General features: G+C 41.5%; 1 protein-coding gene across 7 annotated transcripts in view; it reads left to right on the top strand.

Annotated features, from left to right (window-relative positions):
* Positions 1 to 21,597, top strand: part of CD302 (CD302 molecule) — a 69,443-nt gene that overhangs the window by 25,507 nt on the left and 22,339 nt on the right. Inside the window, exons 3-7 of one of the 7 annotated variants that reach the window (XR_012905181.2) lie at positions 2,182 to 2,304; positions 7,514 to 7,698; positions 11,845 to 11,871; positions 12,783 to 12,930; positions 16,314 to 16,452. Coding sequence is in view for 5 of the 7 variants with exons in the window: in XM_075933494.2 (XP_075789609.1) it covers positions 2,182 to 2,304; positions 7,514 to 7,687; positions 11,845 to 11,871; positions 16,314 to 16,507 (518 nt within the window). In the remaining 2 variants the exon portion in view is untranslated. Of the gene's footprint in view, positions 1 to 2,181; positions 2,305 to 7,513; positions 7,699 to 11,844; positions 11,872 to 12,782; positions 12,931 to 16,313; positions 17,736 to 21,597 lie in introns of those variants that run through there. The other 6 variants (XM_075933497.2, XR_012905180.2, XM_075933494.2 and 3 more) reach the window with 6 other exon arrangements.

Raw genomic sequence — 21,597 nt, 5'->3', positions numbered from 1 at the left:
AACCTCCCTGCCCTGAGCTCCTCATACACCCCATCCCAAACTACTGCAGCTTGTTCAGCACCCCTCCACCTGACACCAATCCTCCACCTGACCCCAATACTCTCCAGCCTGGAGCCCCCTCCGTGAGCCAGCATCCCCTTCTCCACCTCCTCCTGCACCCACATTCCCTCCCAGAGTTTGCACCTCTCACCCCTTCCCACACCCAATCCTTCATTCCTGCCCCAGAGCCCTCACCTCCTGTCTCAACCCAGTTAGAGTGAGTAAGGGCTGGGGACAGCAAATGATGGAGAGGAGGGGAAGAGACAGGGAGGGACCTCAAGGAAGGGGTGGGATCTTGGGGAAGGGGTTGGGTAGGTCTTGGCTTGCCCTGACATTTAAAAAGTGATATTGGGTGTAAAAAGATTGGAGGCCACTGGTCTAGATTCTTCTTTTAGCCTTGCTGGGAGGCATGGCAGAGGAGGTGCTAGGAATCTTCCATCAAACCATGCCCTACCCCATTCCAGCCACCATGCACAGTTAGGCAAATTCATGGTACTGCTCTTGGGATAGGAAGACCGGCAGTCTCATGAAGAGTCTCCTGAGGGGAGGGAAAGAGAAACCATTACCCTGACAACTAAACTGAGCTCAAGCTGCATTCCATAACAAGGTGTAACTCTGGGTTTTCCTCTGTGATGTTCCCAGAAGCATTGTGCCTGCCTCATGTAGCAGTGCATGTCCACATCCTCTCCTCGCCACTGGGTGAGGACTTAAAGCCACAGACCAATAGTAGTTGTTTACTCTGGAATACCATCATTTTCTTTCAATGGTAATGAAAGAAAAAAAAACTGAACTGACATCTCCCCCATTGTAAGATGGATTATATGGTTAGAGACTATTTGTAATTGCTTATTCTGTATAGGGACATATTTTGGTGGTCATATTTGTCTAATGGAAGATTATTTGGTTTACTTGCCATTTTCGTTTCAGTCCCATACTTGCTAATGGGAATGGGGAAATGCAGTGGCTTTAAATGGAAACTGATTAATGCTACAGTTTTTGGCATAGATATTTTTAGTAAACATCATGGACAGGTCAAAGTCAGTGATCAAAAATTCACGGAAGCCGTGACCCGTCACTGACTTTTACTAAAAAATATCCTTGACAAAATGGGGACGGAGGATCCAGCACTCTCTTCCACTGCACGCAGCAGCACGGAGGTACAGCCCCGTGCTCCTGCCCAGTGGCTGGGCAGCATCCTTGACCCCATGGGCTAGGAAGCTGTGGGGAGATTCCAAGATGCCTGTAGGGAATAGGGAGCTGCCTGAAGCCCCCCAGCTGCCCCACAAGGTCTGGGGAACTGGGAGAGATCCTGCTACTGCAGTAGCTGGGCTGCTGTGTGGCCCCGATGTCACATAGGTTGTGGAAAGGCACAGAACCTTTGATATACTTGTAGCCTTAAACATGATCAGCTATTTAACATTATTTTTTAACATTCAGTTTGCTATTCTGAATTTTATTTGATACAATGAAAACATGCTTAAAAAACAAGAATTGGCCCTGTAGCACCTTAAAGGCTAACAAAAAATATAGATAGTATTATAAAATCAGTTGAACAGGAACAAACAATTTTTAAGCCGAATGCAGTTCCAATTTTTAGCTATTTCAGAGTAGTTCTTAGGTATTAAAACAAAAGGCTTGGACTTGCTTATGTGCATGTGAAGATCTTTCCCATAGTTCATTAATATTTTAAAGAGATTTGTATTGCAAACAGCATGTAAAAAATATGATGGAGCTTAATTTTTGTGTTTCTTTTAAATTCTCCTCTAGTAGTCAGTGCATTCAAATTGTCTCTTGATATGTCTCAGATTTTGTACTCAGAGACTAAATATCAACTCTTTGATCTAATTAAATTATCTAAATTGCTTCTTTTTTTTCAAATTACACACTTTGTCATTTAAGTACCTTTGTTAGCAAATGTCTTAAAATAGCATTTATATGACACTATGTGAATGCATTGCACATCCTGTCAGTCAATCATTGTACTACTGACATAAAAGTAATGTATGTACACAATTGATTGGTTACTGGATAAGTTGGTATGTTAAGATGCTTTAATTACAGTATTTATAGTTGCTTCACTTCTGTTGTATGAAACGTGCATTCACAATTAGATTTATGGGAGGATTATTTTTTCAAATACAGCTTCTGGAGCAGATATTATTAGTATAAAAAATAAAGAGGAGAATACCTTTATTCAAGAAATATTCAAAAAGCACTGGCAAGGCACTGATGATATTTCGTTGGGAATGTTCTTTGACACAGATGGTAAGTGAGAACTGCCTTGTTGATATCTTAACCTTTTGTCTCTAAATGCAGGTTTCTGTGATGCAATTTTTAAATTTATATGGTAGTCTGAGTTCAGTTCTTTTTGAAAAGATGTCCATGTCCAAAAAACAATTGCCAACATTGCTTCTGATTAGCCTGACAATGTCAGGGATTGAATGAGAATAGACAAGTAACTAATTTCTCAGACCTCGGTACTGTAGACCCTCCAAATCACGATGGAGACATATCAGCAGAAGACTGTGAAAGCTTCTATTGCTAACATCTGTGCTATACCTGTGTCAGGGCTGTTCCCCACTCTGGCACAACTAATGCAGAAGTTGGGGGTCCACAAGAGCACTCCAAAACCTTGCCTCTACAGGCTCTGGTACAAAAAATTTCCCCCCACAAAATCCCAATACTCAGATTTTGGGGAATCCGCTGCCACCATTAAGTGCTTTGAACCCCAAAATAAAACAAACAGGGGAGGACACTTGAAACCAACCCCAGGGGTACCCCAAGCTTTTTTTCCACCAAAAGAGCTTGAAAAAGAAGAGAGGAAAAACAAGCTGGAGTCTCTGATAGCTGATCCCTCAGTCAGGCATGCTGATACAGACAGACCTTCCAGGACACACAAATCAACCAATACGGGTTAATTAGAAAAAAGAAACAATCATTTATTATCAAAACAAAACTATAGTTGCAAGCATAGTAAATTGGATAGATGGAAAGAGCCACCATTGATATAGATACTCAGGGAAAGTCCCTGGGCTGAAGGCTTACCGTATTTTCCGCCGTATAAGACGACTTTTTATACTAAAAAACATCCCCCAAAAATCGGGGGTCGTCTTATACGCCGGGTATAAACATACAGGCAGTCCCCGACTTGCAGGTACAAACGGGGCTTTTCTCGCCCTGGAGGACATGGACTGCGGGACCTCGCGGTCCCGCCGCCCGTGTACTCCGGGGCGAGAAAAGCTGCTCTGCGTCTCCCTGGTCTGCAGACCAGGAAGACGCGGAGCAAAGCCGCGGAGGGGCTCCGGCAGCGGGACAGCCCAGACACGCCGCGGCTGTCCCGCTGCCGGCATCCTCAGAGGGTTTTCTCCCGGTGTCCCTGGTCTGCTGGAGACGGTCCCCAGCAGACCAGGGGCACCAGGAGCAAAGCCGCAGCAGCGGCGGGGTCCAGCGCCTCTGAGGATTTGCCAGAGCAAAGCCTCAGAGGCGCAGCACCCCGCCACCGCTGCAGCTTTGCTCCCCGTGTCCCTGGTCTGCTGGGGGGGTGGGGCGCAGCTAGTGCCCCCCTCCCCCCAGCAGACCAGGCTTTTGTTGTGGACGCTGGGGCAGAGCAGCTGGGGCGCTGCCGGTTGGCCTCTTAAGAGGGGGTAGTCTTATACGGCGAGTATAGGCGAAAACCTATGTTTTAACTAGAAAATTAGGGGGTCGTCTTATACACCCAGTCGCCATCTACGCCGGAAAATACGGTAGTTACAAATGGGAAAAAAACACTTAGCAAGCTCAGGCATTATTTCCAAATCTCCAAACAAGGAAAACAATAAACCCTGATGGACTATCTAAACTTTTCCCTACTTACACATTTAAGAAGTCTGTTCTTGGAGAGAGAAGCATCTCCCTTCACCCTTAATATCTGGGAGAAACTGCTCTGAATCTCAAACAAAGAAGAGAGAGAAAAACCCCTCTTTTCCAGTTTGAAATTCCTACCTGCATTGTTGTTGGCTGACCACCCAATACCTTGCCTAGGAGGGATTAGTTAACCCCTTAGTCACCGGGTGGTGGTCAGCACTCCTGATTATGACAACCTGCATGGAGAATAAATCATAGAATCATAGAATATTAGGACTGGAAGGGACCTCAAGAGGTCATCCAGTCCAGTCCAGTCCAGTCCCCTGCCCTCATGACAGGACCAAATACTGTTTAGGCCATCCCTGATAGACATTTATCTAACCTACTCTTGAATATCTCTAGAGATGGAGATTCCACAACGTCCCTGGGCAACTTATTCCAGTGTTTGACCACCCTGACAGTTAGGAACTTTTTCCTAATGTCCAACCTAAACCTCCCTTGCTGCAGTTCAAGCCCATTGCTTCTTGTTCTATCCCCAGAGGCCAAGATGAACAAGTTTTCTCCCTCCTCTTTATGACACCCTTTTAGATACCTGAAAACTGCTATCATGTCCCCCCTCAGTCTTCTCTTTTCTAAACTAAACAAACCCAATTTTTTCAGCCTTCCTTCATAGGTCACGTTCTCTAGACCTTTAATCATTCTTGTTGCTCTTCTCTGGACCCTCTCCAATTTCTCCACATCTTTCTTGAAATGCGGTGCCCAGAACTGAACACAATACTCCAACTGAGGCCTAACTAGCGCAGAGTAGAGTGGAAGAATGTCTTCTCTATAGAAAAATATAGGATTATCTCTGGGTCTGTCCGTCTGGCAACTTTGACAAACCCAATATTCATTTTCACAGATAATTATAGACATCTTTACATGGTTTTGTGTATTGGTAGAAAACACTCTTGCTTTATATTTTTTCCATCCACATTAATAGCTAAAAAAGCTGTAGATAAAATTTGTCCTTTTTATATACATACTAACATCAGATGCATTGTGTAAACTTGGAGTAACAATATTTGCAATTCATGGATTATTTTGACTTTACGTATCTGGGAACAGAATTTGTCCCAAAGAAGTATACTTTTGCTAAACCTTGAATCATAGAATTGTAAGACTGGAGAGGACCTTGAGATGTCTGCTAGTTCAGTCCCCTGCATGCATGGCAGGACTAAGTATTATCTAGACCGGGGGCTCTCAAATTGGGGAGTGTGACCCTTCAGCGGGTCAGAAGATTATTAATTTTGTGGGGTGGGCAGCGGTGTCACAAACTGTCATCCTTAGCCCCAAATCCTGCTTCATCTCTGGCATTTATATAAATATAAAAATATATGTTTTTAATTTACAAAAGGGGAGGAGGTTGCACTCGTAGGTTTGCTTTGTGAAAGGGGCCACCAATACAAGGTTTGAAAACACTGATTTAGACAATCCCTGGCAGGTGTTTGTCTAAACTGCTCTTTAAAATCTCCAATGATAGAGATTCCACAACCTACCTAGGCAATCTATTCCAATGCTTAAGAACCTGACAGTTAGGAAGTTTTTCCTAATGTCTTACCTAAATAGTCCTTGCTTTAATTTAAGCCCCCTGATTCTTGTCCTATCCTCAGAGGTTAAGGAGGTCAATTTGTCTCCCCCTTTTTCTTGTAACAGCCCTTTATGTACTTGAAAATGGTTTTAATGTCCTCTCTCAGTCGTCTCTTATCCAGCCTAAACACACCCAATTTTTAAATCTTCTCATAGGTCATGTTTTCTAATCCTTTAATCGCTTTTGTTGCTCTTCTCTGGACTTTCTCCAGTTTGTTCACATCTTTCTTGAAATGTGGAGCCTAGAACTGGACACAGTACTCCAGTTCAATTCTAATCAGCATGGAGAAATCTTTTTTTTTTTATTAGGCATGGGGAATTATTATTCCATTCCTCAGAACAACAGGAAAAGATACAGTTAAGGTTAATTCTTTTAAAGTTTTCTGCTACTTTGTATAACCTGCTTACCTATAATAAGTTATGTCCTAGCCTATATGAGTGACCATCTCATTATGATATTCCTCTTTGTGGATGTGGCCTTGAACTTCTTGCTAAGAGCTGATTAATATTTATTAAATTTACAGATTATCATCATTTGAATCCCTCTTTCTTGGGTCCCAAGCACTGTATCCTAGGAGCCCAATGTTATTTTCATTGGGGGAAGAAAATATGGATGTAAAACTTGTCTCTGTATCTTTAGTTTTTAGTAAAAGCCTGATTTATTTTTCTTCCATATGTGTAGGAAAATCAGTTTTATGTCAGAAAGAGGCTCATTGTTACATGCTACTTTAATGCAGTTCAGAAGTAACAATGTTGCTGGATTTATTATTCCTATCATACAGATGGGAAACTGAATAACTGAGAGAGGGTGTGACTTGCCTAATGTCACACATTAAGTTTGGCAAGGAATAGATACCTAAGCCAAAGTTCAGCACTTTAACCCTAAGACTAATCTTCCTCCTTTAAACTTCATAATACCAGGACTCTTGACTGTGTCCCTGTGGTGAAAATAATAATTTTTGTCACGGATCTTTTTATCTCCTCCTTTACTGAGCTTCTATTTTTGGTGAAAGCTTTAATGAAGATATTACAAACTTCAAAACTCTCTCTGCTGGCAGGGACACAGGTGTGTGACTTCTTTCCACAATAAAATCTAGAGGGTCCCCACAGTGTTCTAGCCTATATAAGTGGCTATTACAGGTCCATTTCCTACATCGACGAGAGTTTGACATTATTAGTTTATCTAGATTAATGATCATTCTGATGTCCCTAGTCCTAAAGGACCATTCTATTGGTTTTAGGAGTTTTGTAAGTTACCAGCAGGCTGAGGACAGGCTAAAGACTGAGCGTGTGAACTATGACAGTCTTTCTTTCTAAAGAAAGTGTGTGGTATCAAGCAGATCTGATGTAATGGAAAACCTAATATACAAATAGTGGAGTTTTTTTAAATTAACCTTTTATTCCTTGCTATTTTTCCAGAGCAATAGAAGGAGAAAAGTATATATTAAAGAACTCCTGGTTCTCACATAAAAACTTTCCCATGCATACAAAGGGGAAGACAGAAAAAGCTTTAAAGCTAGTATGTAAGAGCTGTGTAAGCAATTTGAGTGTACAAATTATAATTCTACTCTGACATGCAAAAAGATGGGAGAATAAGCCACATGGCTAACATGACCAAATGTGCATCATGAACACAAAACAAATAGTCTCTAGGGAAAAGAGATGTTTGGTCGCAAACTGGCAATCACACAAGATATTGTCTAAGAGCAATGAGTATAATTTTTATGAGACAGAGCCATAGCAGGTGCCCTGAAGCATGGTGATCTGCCTGGTGTATGTTGGCAGGACTTCTCTTGTCCAAGATATACATTTGCCATGTCTCACTGCACTGGATCTGAAACTTGTTGCCAGGCTGCAGCCTGTGCAAAATACCAAGAAATAGCTTCAAAATGTTCAGTTTTCTTTTAGATTCAATTATTTCATTTGATGAATGTGTGAAAAACTGTTTTTCCATTCATCTGTTTTTCCACGAATGACATAACGTGTAATTCTTCAATGACAGATAATGCTTTTAAATGGTTTGACAAGTCAGAAATGAAATTTACTAATTGGATTGAGGAGGAGAGCAATGAGGAGCTCCTGAATACATGTGCTTCTATGTACACTAAGTCCGGGCAATGGAGAAAAATCAGTTGCGAAGATCTTCCTCTGACAGGGACCCTTTGTAAAACAGCCTGTAAGTACAATGTAGGTCTATATCACATGACTCTTTTTCTTTCTTTGTCCAGACATGCACTCACCTATTTTAAACCTTTGATTATGGTATTTACAATAAAAGATTAACATACTACCCTGTACATTACTTGTTCGGGATCAATTTAACGTGCAAAGAGCCTGGCATTTTGTATTGCCAGCTTGAAAGCCTTCCTCCTCTTAGTATTCTCGAAATGATGACCACATTTCTAAATACCTGTCCTTTTTTTGGCACGTCTCTTTTGTACATACTTGGTGTGAGGTGGTCCTGTTGTAATGTGCAATACAGAGTCTAGCTGCTAACAATAGAAAATAAATAATTTGCCTTTCTGTTTAAAATGCAGCTCCTTTACAAGAACACTAAGTAAGCAGGTCAGGGGATCTCTAGGAAGCTGACATTTGTCATAAAAGAATCTCTTTAAATGCTTCCCCAAGTATCATAGAATGCTAGAACTGGAAGGGACCTCGAGATCATCAAGTCCAGTCCCCTGCCCTCATGGAAGAACCAAGTGTATTCAGTCAATATTCGGGGTTGTCCCGATGATTTCCTGACAAGTCCTCTACTCCATCAGTGATGATAAACTTTTGGCTGTGTGCATACATGCATGTGCTCCCTGTATTTAAAATGTTAAACCCTGTGCACTTGAATCAACATAATAGATCTCTGAGACCCCCCGGAAATGACAGATCTAGGCAAGGGTAAAACCAGCGGAGCAGGTTTATTGACAAATGACATTCATTAACAGCTGTTAGCAGACAATGTCAGTGCTGAGCCACTGTGCAATCTGCAAGCGTTGCCAACGTACCAACACTTTAACAGACCTATTGCCAAATGACATACATGCACAGTTGTTAGCAGACAGTCTCAATTAAGGATGTTAAGTAGTGTGTAATTGACTAATCCAATCCAATAATTAGTCGATAGCATGGAGCCACGGCATTTCAAAGGGGCAGCTCCTCATGGAGCCTGGAGTCCCCAGCTGATCCCAGAAAAGCAAGGCCGTATCCAAGGAATACAAACAAATTTTTAAAAAAGCGGACATGCTCTTTCACCATCCTTGTAAACCTCGTTCTACGAGGCATAAGGGATGTGTCGAAAGAGCAGGTTTTTCTGAGATTTGCTGTTGTGTAGATGCACAAAATTTCAGAAAAGCCTCTTTTTCTGATTTAACTCTGCAGTATTGACGTAGCCTACGTGTGAAATGGATTGTTCCTTCCTAAGTGGAGCACTTTGCATTTGTCCTTATAAGCTTCATCCTGTTTACCTCAGACCATTTCTCTAGTTTGTCCAGATCATTTTGAAATATGACCTTGTCCTCCAAAGCACTTGCAACCCCTCCCAGCATGGTATCATCTGCAGAATTAATGAGTGTACTCTCTATGTCTCATCTAAATCATTGATTAAGATATTGAATAGAACCAGTCACAAAACAGACTCCTGTGGGACCCCACTTGTAATGCTCTTCCAGTGTATCATTCCAGCCATACTGGATCAGACCAAAGTATCCTGTTTTCCAAGAGTGGCCAATGGTAGGTACCTCCAGAGGGAATGAACAGAACAGTTAATCATCAAGGGTATGTCTACACAGCAATGTTACTTTGGAATAACTGACATCATTCCAAAATAACACAATCTGCATCTATACTACAAGCAGTTATTTCAACATAATGTCAAAATCATGTCAAACTGGAGGACTTCTTACTCTGACTCCTGTAACCCTCATTTTACGAGGAGTAAAGGAAGTCGGAGGAAGAGTGCACTTCCTCAGACTTCCTGCTGTGTAGACAATGCCAAAAGCCGAAATAAGCTATTTCCATGTAAGCTTTGCAATTGATGTAGCTCAAGTTGCATATAGCTTATTTTGGATTTAGCCCTGCTGTGTAGACGTGCCCAAGTGATCCCACCCCATCACTCATTCCCAGCTTCTGATAAACAGAGGCTAGGAACACCATTCCTACCAATTCTGGCTAATAGCCATTGATGGACCTAATCTCCACAAACTTATCTAGATCTTTTTTTAAACCATGTTCAATTCCTGGCCTTCACAACATCTGCAAATGTTGCCACCTCATTGTTAACCCCCTTTTCCAGATCATTGAATAGGATTGGCCCAGTATGGACCCCTGCAGGACACCACAAGGGTGTGTCTAAACTACACCCTCTGCCAACAGAAGGATGTAGATTAGGCACATCGCTATTGCAAATGAAGCCAGGATTTAAATATCCCGCACTTCATTTGAATAGAAATGGGCGCTGCTTTTTGCCGACACGGCACTTTACCGGCAAAAAGCGGCAGTCTAGACGGGGATCGGTCGACAAGGAAAGCCTTTTCCGACCGATCCTGTAAACCTCGTTGCATGAGGCATAAGGGATCAATCAGAAAAGGCTTTTCTTGTCGACCGATCCCCATCTAGACTGCCGCTTTTTGCCGGCAAGGTGATGTGGCGGCAAAAAGCAGCGCCCATTTCTATTCAATTGAAGTGTAGGATATTTAAATCCCGGCTTCATTTGCAATAACGATGTGCCTAATCTACATCCCTCTGTTGGCAGAGGGGTGTAGTTTAGACACACCCTAAGTTACCTCTCTCCGTTGTGAAAACCACTGCATGTGCAAATATGTTCCATTTTCCCAAAAACTGCTCCTTCCTCAGAGCACCCCCATAATAGCATCTGTCTAGTAGATGGATCAAATGCCATCTGTGCAATAATTTATAGAAATTTCTTTAGCATCTAAGCAAATTAAAGATGAATATCACCTTTTCAAATATTCATCCAGAATGATTTCTTTGTCCAAATCCTCCTATCTTTTCATCTGGTTGTTTTCTTATCAACATTTTTTCAGGCAAAATTGTATATATCTTAGACATTAAACCATTTGTTCCAGCTTTCTCCTGGATAAGCTCATCAACTGTGTGAAGAAGCTTTAGTTAGAGCTACTTTGGTTCCAGGTTTAACAAAATGTTTGACTTGTAAATCCTGAAAATATGGGATCCTTATATTATTTTCATTATTACATACTGTTAATATGATTTCAAATCAGGACTCAGAACAGATGTCCGAATTCAGTAATCTCAGCTCTTATTCAAAATTAATAATCACTTTGATTCTTAAGTATGTTGTATTAATATTTTATTAATATTTGTTTTCAAAGATGCATACAATTGAGAAAGATAAACTGCATTATTTTTCTTTTCATCTAAATCACCATTTGAAACAATTTCTTCATAACAACCACCATACTACTATTTAGTGTTTATTGCCCACCCATGGTCTATGGGAAGCCCTAGAGAAGGAGTGTGCATGCTTATTCTAGAGATCACTCTGTTGCCTTGCCCTACCACTTCTGTCAGGGTGTCTGTCTGTTCATGGGTGATCCTTTTTTGTATAGTAGTTCAGTTTTCTAGAAGACAATACAGTATACCTAAAAATGAGTTTGCTGTGTTATTGTCTCAAAATCCTTATAAAAAAACCATACATTTAACAGGAATTACAGTAGCTTCTGATCCGCCCACTACAGTGATGATAATATGCTGTGGTTAGTATTAAAAATGTAAGTAATGTGGATGTGAAACCATGGTGGACGTATTGGTGTATTGTAGGGAAAAGTTCAGTGTTGACACTTGGCAGCTGTTGTTTGTTGTAGCCAAGTCTGATGAGCATGTCACCAGCTGGCTATAAAAACAAAGTTGAACTTATAGGGTCCTACTCCTCTTTTCATACCAGTGCAAATTAGGAGAAACTATTGAAGGCAAAACACTTTCTCTGACAAATAAGAGAAGAATAAGGCCTATAGTGTAGATGGGAACCACAGTGACTTGACTGAGGACACAGAAGAGCCAGTCAGAGACGTGAGATTATAGTCTGCTCCTAGTTTCAGACTTGAATGACACTTCCTGTCACCTTCACACACATTACCTTATTTTGCATTTTCTGTTGCTTCATAGACACCTGCATAAATGGTGTGGTGAGGTCATTTTTTTTATTAATACAATTAGGTGAACTTTTTTCTGTGAAAATGGATTCTCCCCTCAGTTGTTTACACATCAAAAACTATAATGAAAATTAACTTGATTTGAAAATAGTAGTTTATTGCATACAAACATGAAACAAACTAAACAATTTTATTTTTTTTCTTGTAGTTGCATATGAAAAGAAATACTTACCAGGTAAGTATTTGCATACCTTTCCTTACATATCTTCCTAGTTTACAAGCACTCTATGAATGTTAATCACTGCCACACTCATTTGCTTCCCAACTACCACCTCCAAAGGAGGAGATGCTTTATTTCTCCTGCCTATAAAACTATGCATTTTGATTTATTTATCTATTCCCCTATCTTGGGTGATGTGCATAAATATTATGTCAGCTGATATTCTTTTATTTATCATAAAGAAGGGAGAGAGCTTTATTACTAATATTATAACTTAGAGGCAAGAAGTTAGTAAAATTCCCACAGCTAGTGGAGAAGTAGGTCAGGGTTGCACAAATTGTGACATTTTTCCAGATCGTTTTATGGTTAGTCATGTTTATCTCTTGGATGTAAAATAGATGAAAAAAAATATACAGTGTTGCCGTACGTCTGGGTTTTCCTGGACACAACCTCTTTTTTGTAGTCTCCACCCTCTGTCCAGGTGGATTTTTTTAAAGAGGAGTCAGTGTCTGGGATTTTTGCCGGAAAACGTTACAGCTCAGAAAGAGCTGTCTCCATGCTCTGACTGGTTCCTTTCCTGCAGCCATGGCTGCCAGATGTCACCCTGCCAGGCCCAGGCTCTCATCCCTGGGGAGGGGGAGTGGCCCAAAGGGAGGCACTGACTTACAGCTAATGCTGTAACCTGAACCTGCATCAGCCAGGGAGTAACACTGCCCCCTTCCTTGAGAGGTACCCCCTCCAACTCCCCTCAGGTATCTTCCCATTATACGCACACCCCTCCAACTTTCCTCCAACTCCTCCTCCACCCCTCTCCCTCCAACAGTGTCCTCTTTTTTTGGGAGCCTGAATATGGTAACCCTACATAAGAACAGTCGTACTGGGTCAGACCAAAGGTCCATCTAACCCAGTATCCTGTCTGCCGACAGTGGCCAGCACCAGGTGCCCCAGAGAGGGTGGACCGAAGACAATGATCAAGCGATTTGTCTCCTGCCATCCCTCTCCAGCCTCTGACAAACTGAGGCCAAGGACACCATTTTATCCCCTGGCTAATAGCCTTTTAATAGCCCTCAGGAGGTAGGAATTGCCTTTTTCTTTATCAAATCTGCAGCTGTTATAATTAATCCCTAAAGAGATTGTGCAAAGTAGCAAGTGACACTTTATTCATCTCCCTTCCTAGACAGAACTCTCATCATGGCCTCTGCCTAGCTTCTACCTGCCTCCTCTATTTTCTAAATCATCTGAGAATTCAAAATGTACTAAAATTACTTAACCTGAAACATAAGGATGGTCTTCAGACCAGAGGATGAGGGAAGCAAATCTCTAGAATTGTTGGTTCTATGTATACACAAATTTTTCGGGCCCTACCTCCACTACAAAATGGATCATGCTTGGAAACTGCTTTTAAACTCTGTCCTAAAAAGGACTTCAGCTACCATGGTTGTGTCTCCAATATGAATAGGCCCTAACAGGTTAAGAATATTTTAAAAAGTAACACTATAAAATTATTCTTCATCCATGTGTGGCATAGACAGGAGAGATTAAACCATTTCTGTAACAGGAAGCCGTTCTAAAAACCCAGCCTGGCATCTTACACAGGCGTTAAATTAAGGGGTCAGAAACAAATGTCCTTTGCTGGGGCTAACTCGATCAAATGTAAGAGTAACTAGCATGTAACTTAACTACTCATAAAGATGCATATTCAGAACCAGTTTCTAAATAGATATTACTTTGCTTGGTCATATCCATAACTTATTATTTTACCATTTTAGCAGAGTAAAATTTTCAGTAGTGCAATATATGAGAGGGCATCCCTTTCTGAGCTCCTATTAACCTCGTCAGGTCAGGAATCAGCATTACTGTTACCACATAATCCCCAGGACACTGAGTTCATGCTATTGAAAAGGTATTTTCAGTTTACCTTATCTCAATAAAATATTTGCTAATTGGATCAACATTAAGTTAGACGGTCTTTAAAACAATTAAATAAAATGGAGAAAGCGACTGCCTTAGGTGATAAATTGCTTCATGTCTGTGTAAGTTTTCTTGTCAAGTGTTAATCCATAGTTAACTGGTATAAAGTTAATTTCATTTTTCATATTCATCTAACCTAGAATTTTAATGTTTTAATAGAAATTCACATTTTTAAGTAAGCTATTTTTTCTCTTTAAATTTGAATAGATTATCACTTTATATAGAATAGAAACCTTCAGTTAACAATGGTTAGCATTGATTTATTTGACTGGAGAATTTCTGAAGCATCTGGATTGTTTCAGAATATTCTCCTCTGAAACTAATGGAACATTACTATCTAATGAGTAGTTTTGCTCACAAATGTATGGATCACTGCTTGTTTCATCTGAACCAAACTGTGGTTACAAACTACTGTCTGAACTAGTTTACATTTGTAAACATTCAATGGCACTAGTTTTAGACAGCATTTCTTCTGTCGCTAGATGTAACTCTTCCATTTCATGCCTTCTGAGTGGGGCTTTTGATCTGATCATGTACTCTCCTTAAACCAGACATGTCACACTCGAAGCCTACTGAGGGCCGCACAAATGAAAACTGATAGCTTTCAGGGCCACCAAAGAAAATGTACTTTATCAAAGAAGTTGTAATTATTTATTATTATAGATTATGTTTTAGGTATATTTTATAATTTTTCAGATCTTGTTTTAATATAATACAACAATTTGATGTCTAAAATTGTTTTTGCCCCTATAAGATAATTTTTAATTTAAATATAAATTTAAGGTACATTTTAATTTTTACGTGATACATAACTTGTTTTGTTGAAATAAAAACAAGTATAGACTATGGTTAATCAAATAGAATAGGCTTCTGTGAAAATTTCAGATACTTTGTAAGTTTGAGATTTTGCATAAACATAATATTCATGCAGTTGTAACAAATTGACATATGTATTGATATAAAATTAATATACATTCTGTGATTTTATTTAACATTTAGTTTTTATTTATTTATTAACAAAATATCCCCCTCCTCTGCCCCAGAGCCAGGCACTCCCATACCCCCATTCTGACCCAGAGCGCCCCCCCCCCCCAGTCTAACCTAATGACTCATCCCTCCCCCAGAGTCAGGCACTCCTAGTCCCCCCAACCTAGTGTCTCCCCTCTCCCCCAGAGCCAGGCACTTCCAGCCCCACTAACCTAATGCCTGGGTCCTAGAGCCGCCGCCACTGGGGTGGTGTGAGCAGGTGTTTGATGCCCGTGCAGGACGGCTGGCCGGCCATGAGCATGTGCTGGAGCACCCAGCGCAGAGCAGGCCCAGGCCAGTCATGAGCAGTTACTGCAGTGGCGTGCGCAGAATGGCTGGTCGGCCAGCTATGATCTGCACTCGGCCATGTGCTGCGAGTGGCCAGCGGGCCGCACTTTATTCTTTTATAAAATGTAGTGGCGGGTTGCAAAAAATGTTGACCAGGCTGCATGCGGCCCTCCAAACACCTGTTTGACATGCCTGCCTTTCACCTTTATAAATCTGGATTAGCTTCTGTTGATATTGGTGCAGTTACTCTTGATTTACACTGAGGTAGGTGAGTGTAACATGGATCTGTGTACTCATGCTAACACTCAATTTCCATTGTCAGCTGGTTTGCTTGTGCTGATACTTTCTCCATGGTAGGCTGTTGAAACCACTTAAGCCCCAAGTAGGCAATAAGGGGAATGAAAAGAATGATTACCTTTAAGGATGCAACAGCTTCATATTTTCTCCTAGACCATATTTGTGACACTTAGAAGTAAATTCACTTCTCATTCCTTAACTATTGCAGATTCTTTCTGTTTGTTGAGAAAGGCATAGGATCTAGGGGTGCTAATTTAATGTTTTAAATCCCACATTGTATGTAAAGAGTATTTTTTCCCACAGTGAGCACTAACTGTAGCACATTCCGAATTGAATTCCCTGACAATTGTAAATGTAAGGGAATTTCCACAAGAAATTTTCCACCAAGAGATCATAAAAATACCACAAAATGAATGGTAATTTAGAGCTGGGTCTTCCACTGGGTTTGCTCCACTTTTGGGATTATAATAATTCCTTATAAAACAGCACAGATATAAAATAATTCATTATTTTAGTAAAGCATAAAGTACAATGCCTAGATTAGTTAATTCCTTAACTTCAAATTATGTATTTGTTTAAACATTCTGGAAAATGAAGAGTAGAAAGTGGGATTTTAAAGGAAATCCCAGCAGCTGGAATTTAAGCTTTTAAATGACAAAAAAGTCTACGCTTAGACTAGATTACAGGTAAGGAAGAGCTAATGGGTTTAGAATGTTCACCAAATAATCTTAATGTTTCTATGTGCTGCCACTTAACAGACAATACAAATACAATTATAAAATAAATTTAATAACGGTGCAATTAATATTCCCTTTGGCATAGTATAGTCAAGTGTATGAATAGACATTTACAAAACTTATCTTCTTTTGTTTCAGATAAAACTGCCTTGACTACCACCTTGGTCATAATTTTTACTATAGTTGTGACAGTTTCTGCAGCATTATTTTGGTTCCTGTACAAAAGAAATACTTCTTCAGGAGCTTTATGTATAATCCACCATTCAACAGTGGAAACACCATACAGTGATGAAACTGTTCTAGTAGATGAAGAAAATGAGTATAGTGCTTAAAATTATACATTTTTATTTAAAAGTCAAAACGTGACATCCATACTTAGGCTTTAGTCCTGTAATCAACACTGCACATGCATAACTTCACTTGTATAATAATAATGTGCTAGTTGTTAGGACACAGATTGAGAAGACAGACTAAAAAGGGGTATTATCCATTGGGCTGTCAGATTTCATATTTGTAAATTCTGCCCAAATATACTTAACGTATCTGGAAATAGAATGTGAGTTGGTCTTTGTGAAGTGTCATTCTGACAAGAGCAAGAATTTAATTATGCCACAAAACATTAAGATTTCAAAAATTCTGCAAATTTCTACTACTGAGGTTTTAAATGAAGTTGCTTCATGTGTGTTCATGACTGGTTTTCATTCCTGTGACTATTTTAGCAGATAAATCTTTGAAAGATTAGCTGAATTTAAATAAATAGTGTAGAAAGAAAAAACGTGTATTTGCACTGGAAACTTAATTCTAAAAACTTCCAGACAGTTCACAAGAATGAGTCACGTGACCTACATCCAGTCAAAAATCTGAACTTCAAACCATTCACACTCATGAAAATGGTAAAATATTAACTGTTGTCAAAACGTTCATTTCAGCTGTAACTGAACAAGTTTGCAAATTATCTACAAACAATTTGAAAGAGGGAGGTGAAATGGCTCAAATTTATTTGCCCTGTCCGAATAGGCAGGTGGACAGACCTTTAATGTTGCATGGAAATCATGAGGCTTCTGTACAGGAACAGGAGTCTGCTTCTACTGATCAGGTTTTAGAATCTATTATTTATGCCCATGCTTATTTGATTGCAAAATTTGACCTCTATGCCATGCATTATATAGTTGTCCTTTTGGGCAAACTGTTTGCCAAGATCCCTTTATTTGACTAATTTGCAACTATTTTAATACATAAAACTAAATTGAAAGATTGCTGTGTACATGTGTACTCTGTTGCTACAACTGTGCTTTACCCAGACTGCAAAAAGACCAAAATCCACAGCTCTGTGAAGCAAGGGAATTGGTTTTAAGTCAGTAAATTATGTTGATAACATGGTAAGGAACAAACTATGTATATACTGTAAGCTTCCTTCAGAACTTAATGGAATTAAATCTGTATTTTGTGAGCAAAAACTGGATTGGAACTACAGTAAAAAGGAGGCTAACTTTATTCTTTATTGATATAAAACATACTGGGAGCAGTAGATAATAAAGTCATTTTTTTGCATTCCCTTGACTCCTTGGGTGCTCTAAGCTCAGCTTCCATAGCCACTCATATTAATTCCTCATCAAATCTTGTTACAATAGCTAAATGGTTCACACATTAGACAGGTTCGTTCCTATTGCTTCAGCCAGTGCCACCTTCCCTATAACTGTTTCCCCCAACAATGCCGTTGACTCTCTTTTGCTGTATTCTGATTTTCACCCTATTTTATTATTCATCTGTTGTTCATATTGTGCACCAAACCTATTGTTATGCCTCTTGCTCTTTTCTCCCAGAGTCTCTTTGAAGGGACTTCTGGTGCTCAAATCCTTTTTTCTACTAAAGGGGATTGAGATATAGTGTTGCACCTGTAAAAATGTATGTGTTGTCTACTGCTGATTACAGGCAGTCCCCAAGTTACGAACAGGGCCCTTCCTCTCCCTGGTCTCCAGCAGACCAGGGAGAGGAAGCAAAGCGGCGGAACACGGGGGGCAGCGGACAGCCCAGACGCGTCTGGGCTGTCAGCTGGCCGCGTGTTCCGCCGCTTTGCTCTGCTCTGCTCCCCGTCTCCCTGGTATGCAGACCAGGGGGACGGGGAGCAGAGCAGAGCAAAGCCGCGGAGCACGCGTCTGGGCTGTCCACTGCCCGCGTGTTCCGCGGCTTTGCTCCCCGTCCCCCTGGTCTGCATACCAGGGAGACGGGGAGCAAAGCAGAGGAAAGCCACGGAGCCCGAGGGCAGCAGGATAGCCACGGCGCGTCTGGGCTGTCCCGCTGCCCCCGTGCTCCGCGGCTTTGCTCCGGACGCCTGTGGTACAGCAGCTGGGGCGCTGCCGGTTGGTTCCGTAGCGCCGCTCTGGGCGCCACTGGACCAACCCAGCCACACCCCAGCTGCTCTGCCCCAGTTGTCCCCAAGTCAGCAGCTGCTGAAAATGACCAGTGGCTGACTACAGGAAGCCCCTGCCCGGGGCTTCCTGGAATCAGCCGCTGATCAGTTTCAGCAGCAGCTGACTTGGGGATGCCTGGGGTTCTTAAGTTGAATCTGTATGTAAGTCAGAACTGGCATCCAGATTCAGCCACTGTTGAAACTGATCAGTTTCAGTAGCGGCTGAATCTGGACGCCAGTTCCGACTTACATACAGATTCAACTTAAGAACAAACCTACAGTCCCTATCTTGTATGTAACCCGGGGACTGCCTGTACTTCAACATGCTATTCAGGCCTTACTCATTCCAGAGGATCCAGGGAAAGTTTTCAAGGTGACATTAAAATTTGCCCAAGCCCAACCTTTAAAAGGACAACACATATTGCTAAGTGTTAAAAATACTAATCACAGACCAGTACATTGAGTAACAATGGAAACTCTCTTCTCTGAGTTTATAGCAGTATAAGATAGAGATAGAATAGTTTAACCAGATAACAGTAACCCATAAGCATCAGCTTATTGGTTACCAGTAAAACTCTGCATGAAGTTTCTGGCAGAACCATGGTGCCAGGAGCCCTGGAAGGGGAAGCCTCAGTAGCTCTTAGAATTTTTATTGGTTACATGGTTATCAGTTACACGGTTAGTATTTTAATTTGTTTTTTACATCCCTAATATAAGCTACTCCTGTACGCTGATATGGAGTTGACACCCTGCATCTGAGTTTTATTTAGCAAAGATCAGGAGAGGTTTCTGGTTTATGTACAGAATTTCGGGATCAAGTGACCCCCTTGGTAGCAGTCTCAGCTATACAAACTAGAGCAAGCACTGAAGGAAGTACTCCAGATTGCCAATTTTCTGTGGGGTCTGAGAATGATGTTTCTTTTGTTCAGATATTCAACAAATTAGTGGGATTTATTATGGGTTCAGAGTTCTGCAAAGTATAAATGGGGGCTGTTCAGTTTTGCAAAACAAAAAAATCTTAACTGAAGTTCGCTAACCTATGTTAAAACAGTATGGAAGACACAAAGTTTCTGGGTTACAAACTTGTTAAAGCCTATATGTGAGCAGGGAGTTGAATTTGAGTTGCTGCTATGAGTTTAAAAAACTGTAGTTGGCATGTCTACACTACTATCCTAGGGTATGTCTAAATAATGCATTTACACACAAAATGCATTTCGAAATAGCATTTTGCTATTTCAAAATAGCGCGTCCACACTGAGTGGACTCTGAATTGCATTTAAGGCCGTCTGGAACCAGTTCCGGCAGGGCACTAGGTCAGGACTTACTGTGTGGGGCTGCTGCCTGAGGCTACCTGAGATCTATGCTTAAAGGGACCCCTCTGCCCCCCCCCCCCTTTCCAGACAGTCAGTTCTCAGGTTTCCCTGCTTGCTTGTCTACCTCAATGAGGGACAGCAAAGCATATTGTCTCTTCATGTTCTGGTTGCCCTCAGGGCACCACAGCACTCTGCAACATGGAGCCAGAGCTGCCCCTGAGCATTCTGGTGCTTCTCCCAGACAGATTGCTGTGAGCCTGGCTGCACTTTCTGCAGGCTGCATTCCAGGAGATCCATCAGGGGGCTGTCAGTATCCAGGAGGCCCTGAAGGAGAGCTTCCATCCTGAGGAGCACTAAGAGCCTCCGTGGTCTGCCCCACTGGGGGCTTGTACCTCATTCCTCCCACTTACCCCTCCCTAACCCCCCCTTCCTGATGTCAAATAAAATACACATTTTCATGAACACAAACTCTAATAAAGCTGGCAGGGGGAAGGAGAATTAAACTCTGGTGAAAGGGGAAAGGACTGGGGAAAGGAGGCGGGGGGGGAAGCAAGGGGAAGAAGGGGGAGGGAGGGGAAGCTCAGAGGTGGGAGTCTCGCTGGACCAACTTGTCATGCAACTCTGCTCCTGAGTTCACATGTGGCCTTTGGTGGCCAGGCTGGCAGCTATCCTGCCATAGATGGCCATGTTCCTCCATCTAGTGCGGAGACCATGGACTTTGGGGGCATCCCCCCTAAACCTGAATAAGGTCCATGATCTCCACCCTGGACCAGGAAGGTACCCGCCTTCTCCGGGCCCTGGCAGGCTCCTGGGAGCTAGCGGAGTGGCAGAGGGCTGGCTGCCAGTGGCTTGTTGGCTCATGTTTTGGGGCCAGTGGGTCGGGCAGTGACTGCTGGCTCTGGGCTAGCAGGCTTGGGGCTGGTACAGGCACTGTGGCCAGAGTCAACCCCTTTAAGATCTCTGGGGGGAGGGGGAGAGAGGAGTGTTCTTGGTTGAGGCTGGAGTGGCCACCAGGGCACCCTGGAAAGGCTGGAGGCCCCCTATTTCAAAATAAGCATCTACATGGCACTTATTTTGAAATAGCTATTTCAATTTGGCATTCTTCCTTGTAGAATGAGGTTTACCAAATTTGAAATAAGCACTCCACTATTTCGCATTTATTTCGAAATAGCGGTTTGGCTGAGTAGATGCTAAGAGTTATTTCAAAATAACTTTGCTGTGTTGACATACTGCTAGTTAGCAATAATGGGCAGTCTAAACCTGAGTTGCTGGGTTTTTTTTTTTAAAGAGTGTAGATGTATCCACAGGCATGACAGAGGCAATCATGCTCTCTGAGTTAAAAAGTAAACTTCACTAAAGGCAGACTAGTCGGTTTCGAATGCAATGCAAAATATAAATGTGTGTAGGCTTTATTGGTAATAGAAGCTAGAATTTTTTTTAAAATTCAGTTAAGCAGGCCCCAGTTAAAGTGGGGACAAATGGATACACTGAGGCCTAATCCTACAAGAGTTCCAGGTAGAGGGCCACAAGCCCATTCACCATAAGAATTAAAATTCAGGATGTTTGAGGTTGACTAAATACTAAAGCTGGTTCTTCAGGTTGCCTAAAAGGGTAAATTCAGGCTGCCTGCAGGGCATTTGTCAGTTGTATATTATTAATGTATGCCACACTGCTATGTCTGGCTATAAATACAAATTGG

This window comes from Pelodiscus sinensis, chromosome 7, assembly GCF_052426305.1.
Source record: "Pelodiscus sinensis isolate ZL-2025 chromosome 7, ASM5242630v1, whole genome shotgun sequence".
Classification (NCBI taxonomy): Eukaryota; Metazoa; Chordata; order Testudines; family Trionychidae; genus Pelodiscus; species Pelodiscus sinensis.
The sequence above is the reverse complement of the archived record's forward strand: the minus strand, read 5'-3'. Positions and strand labels throughout refer to the sequence as shown.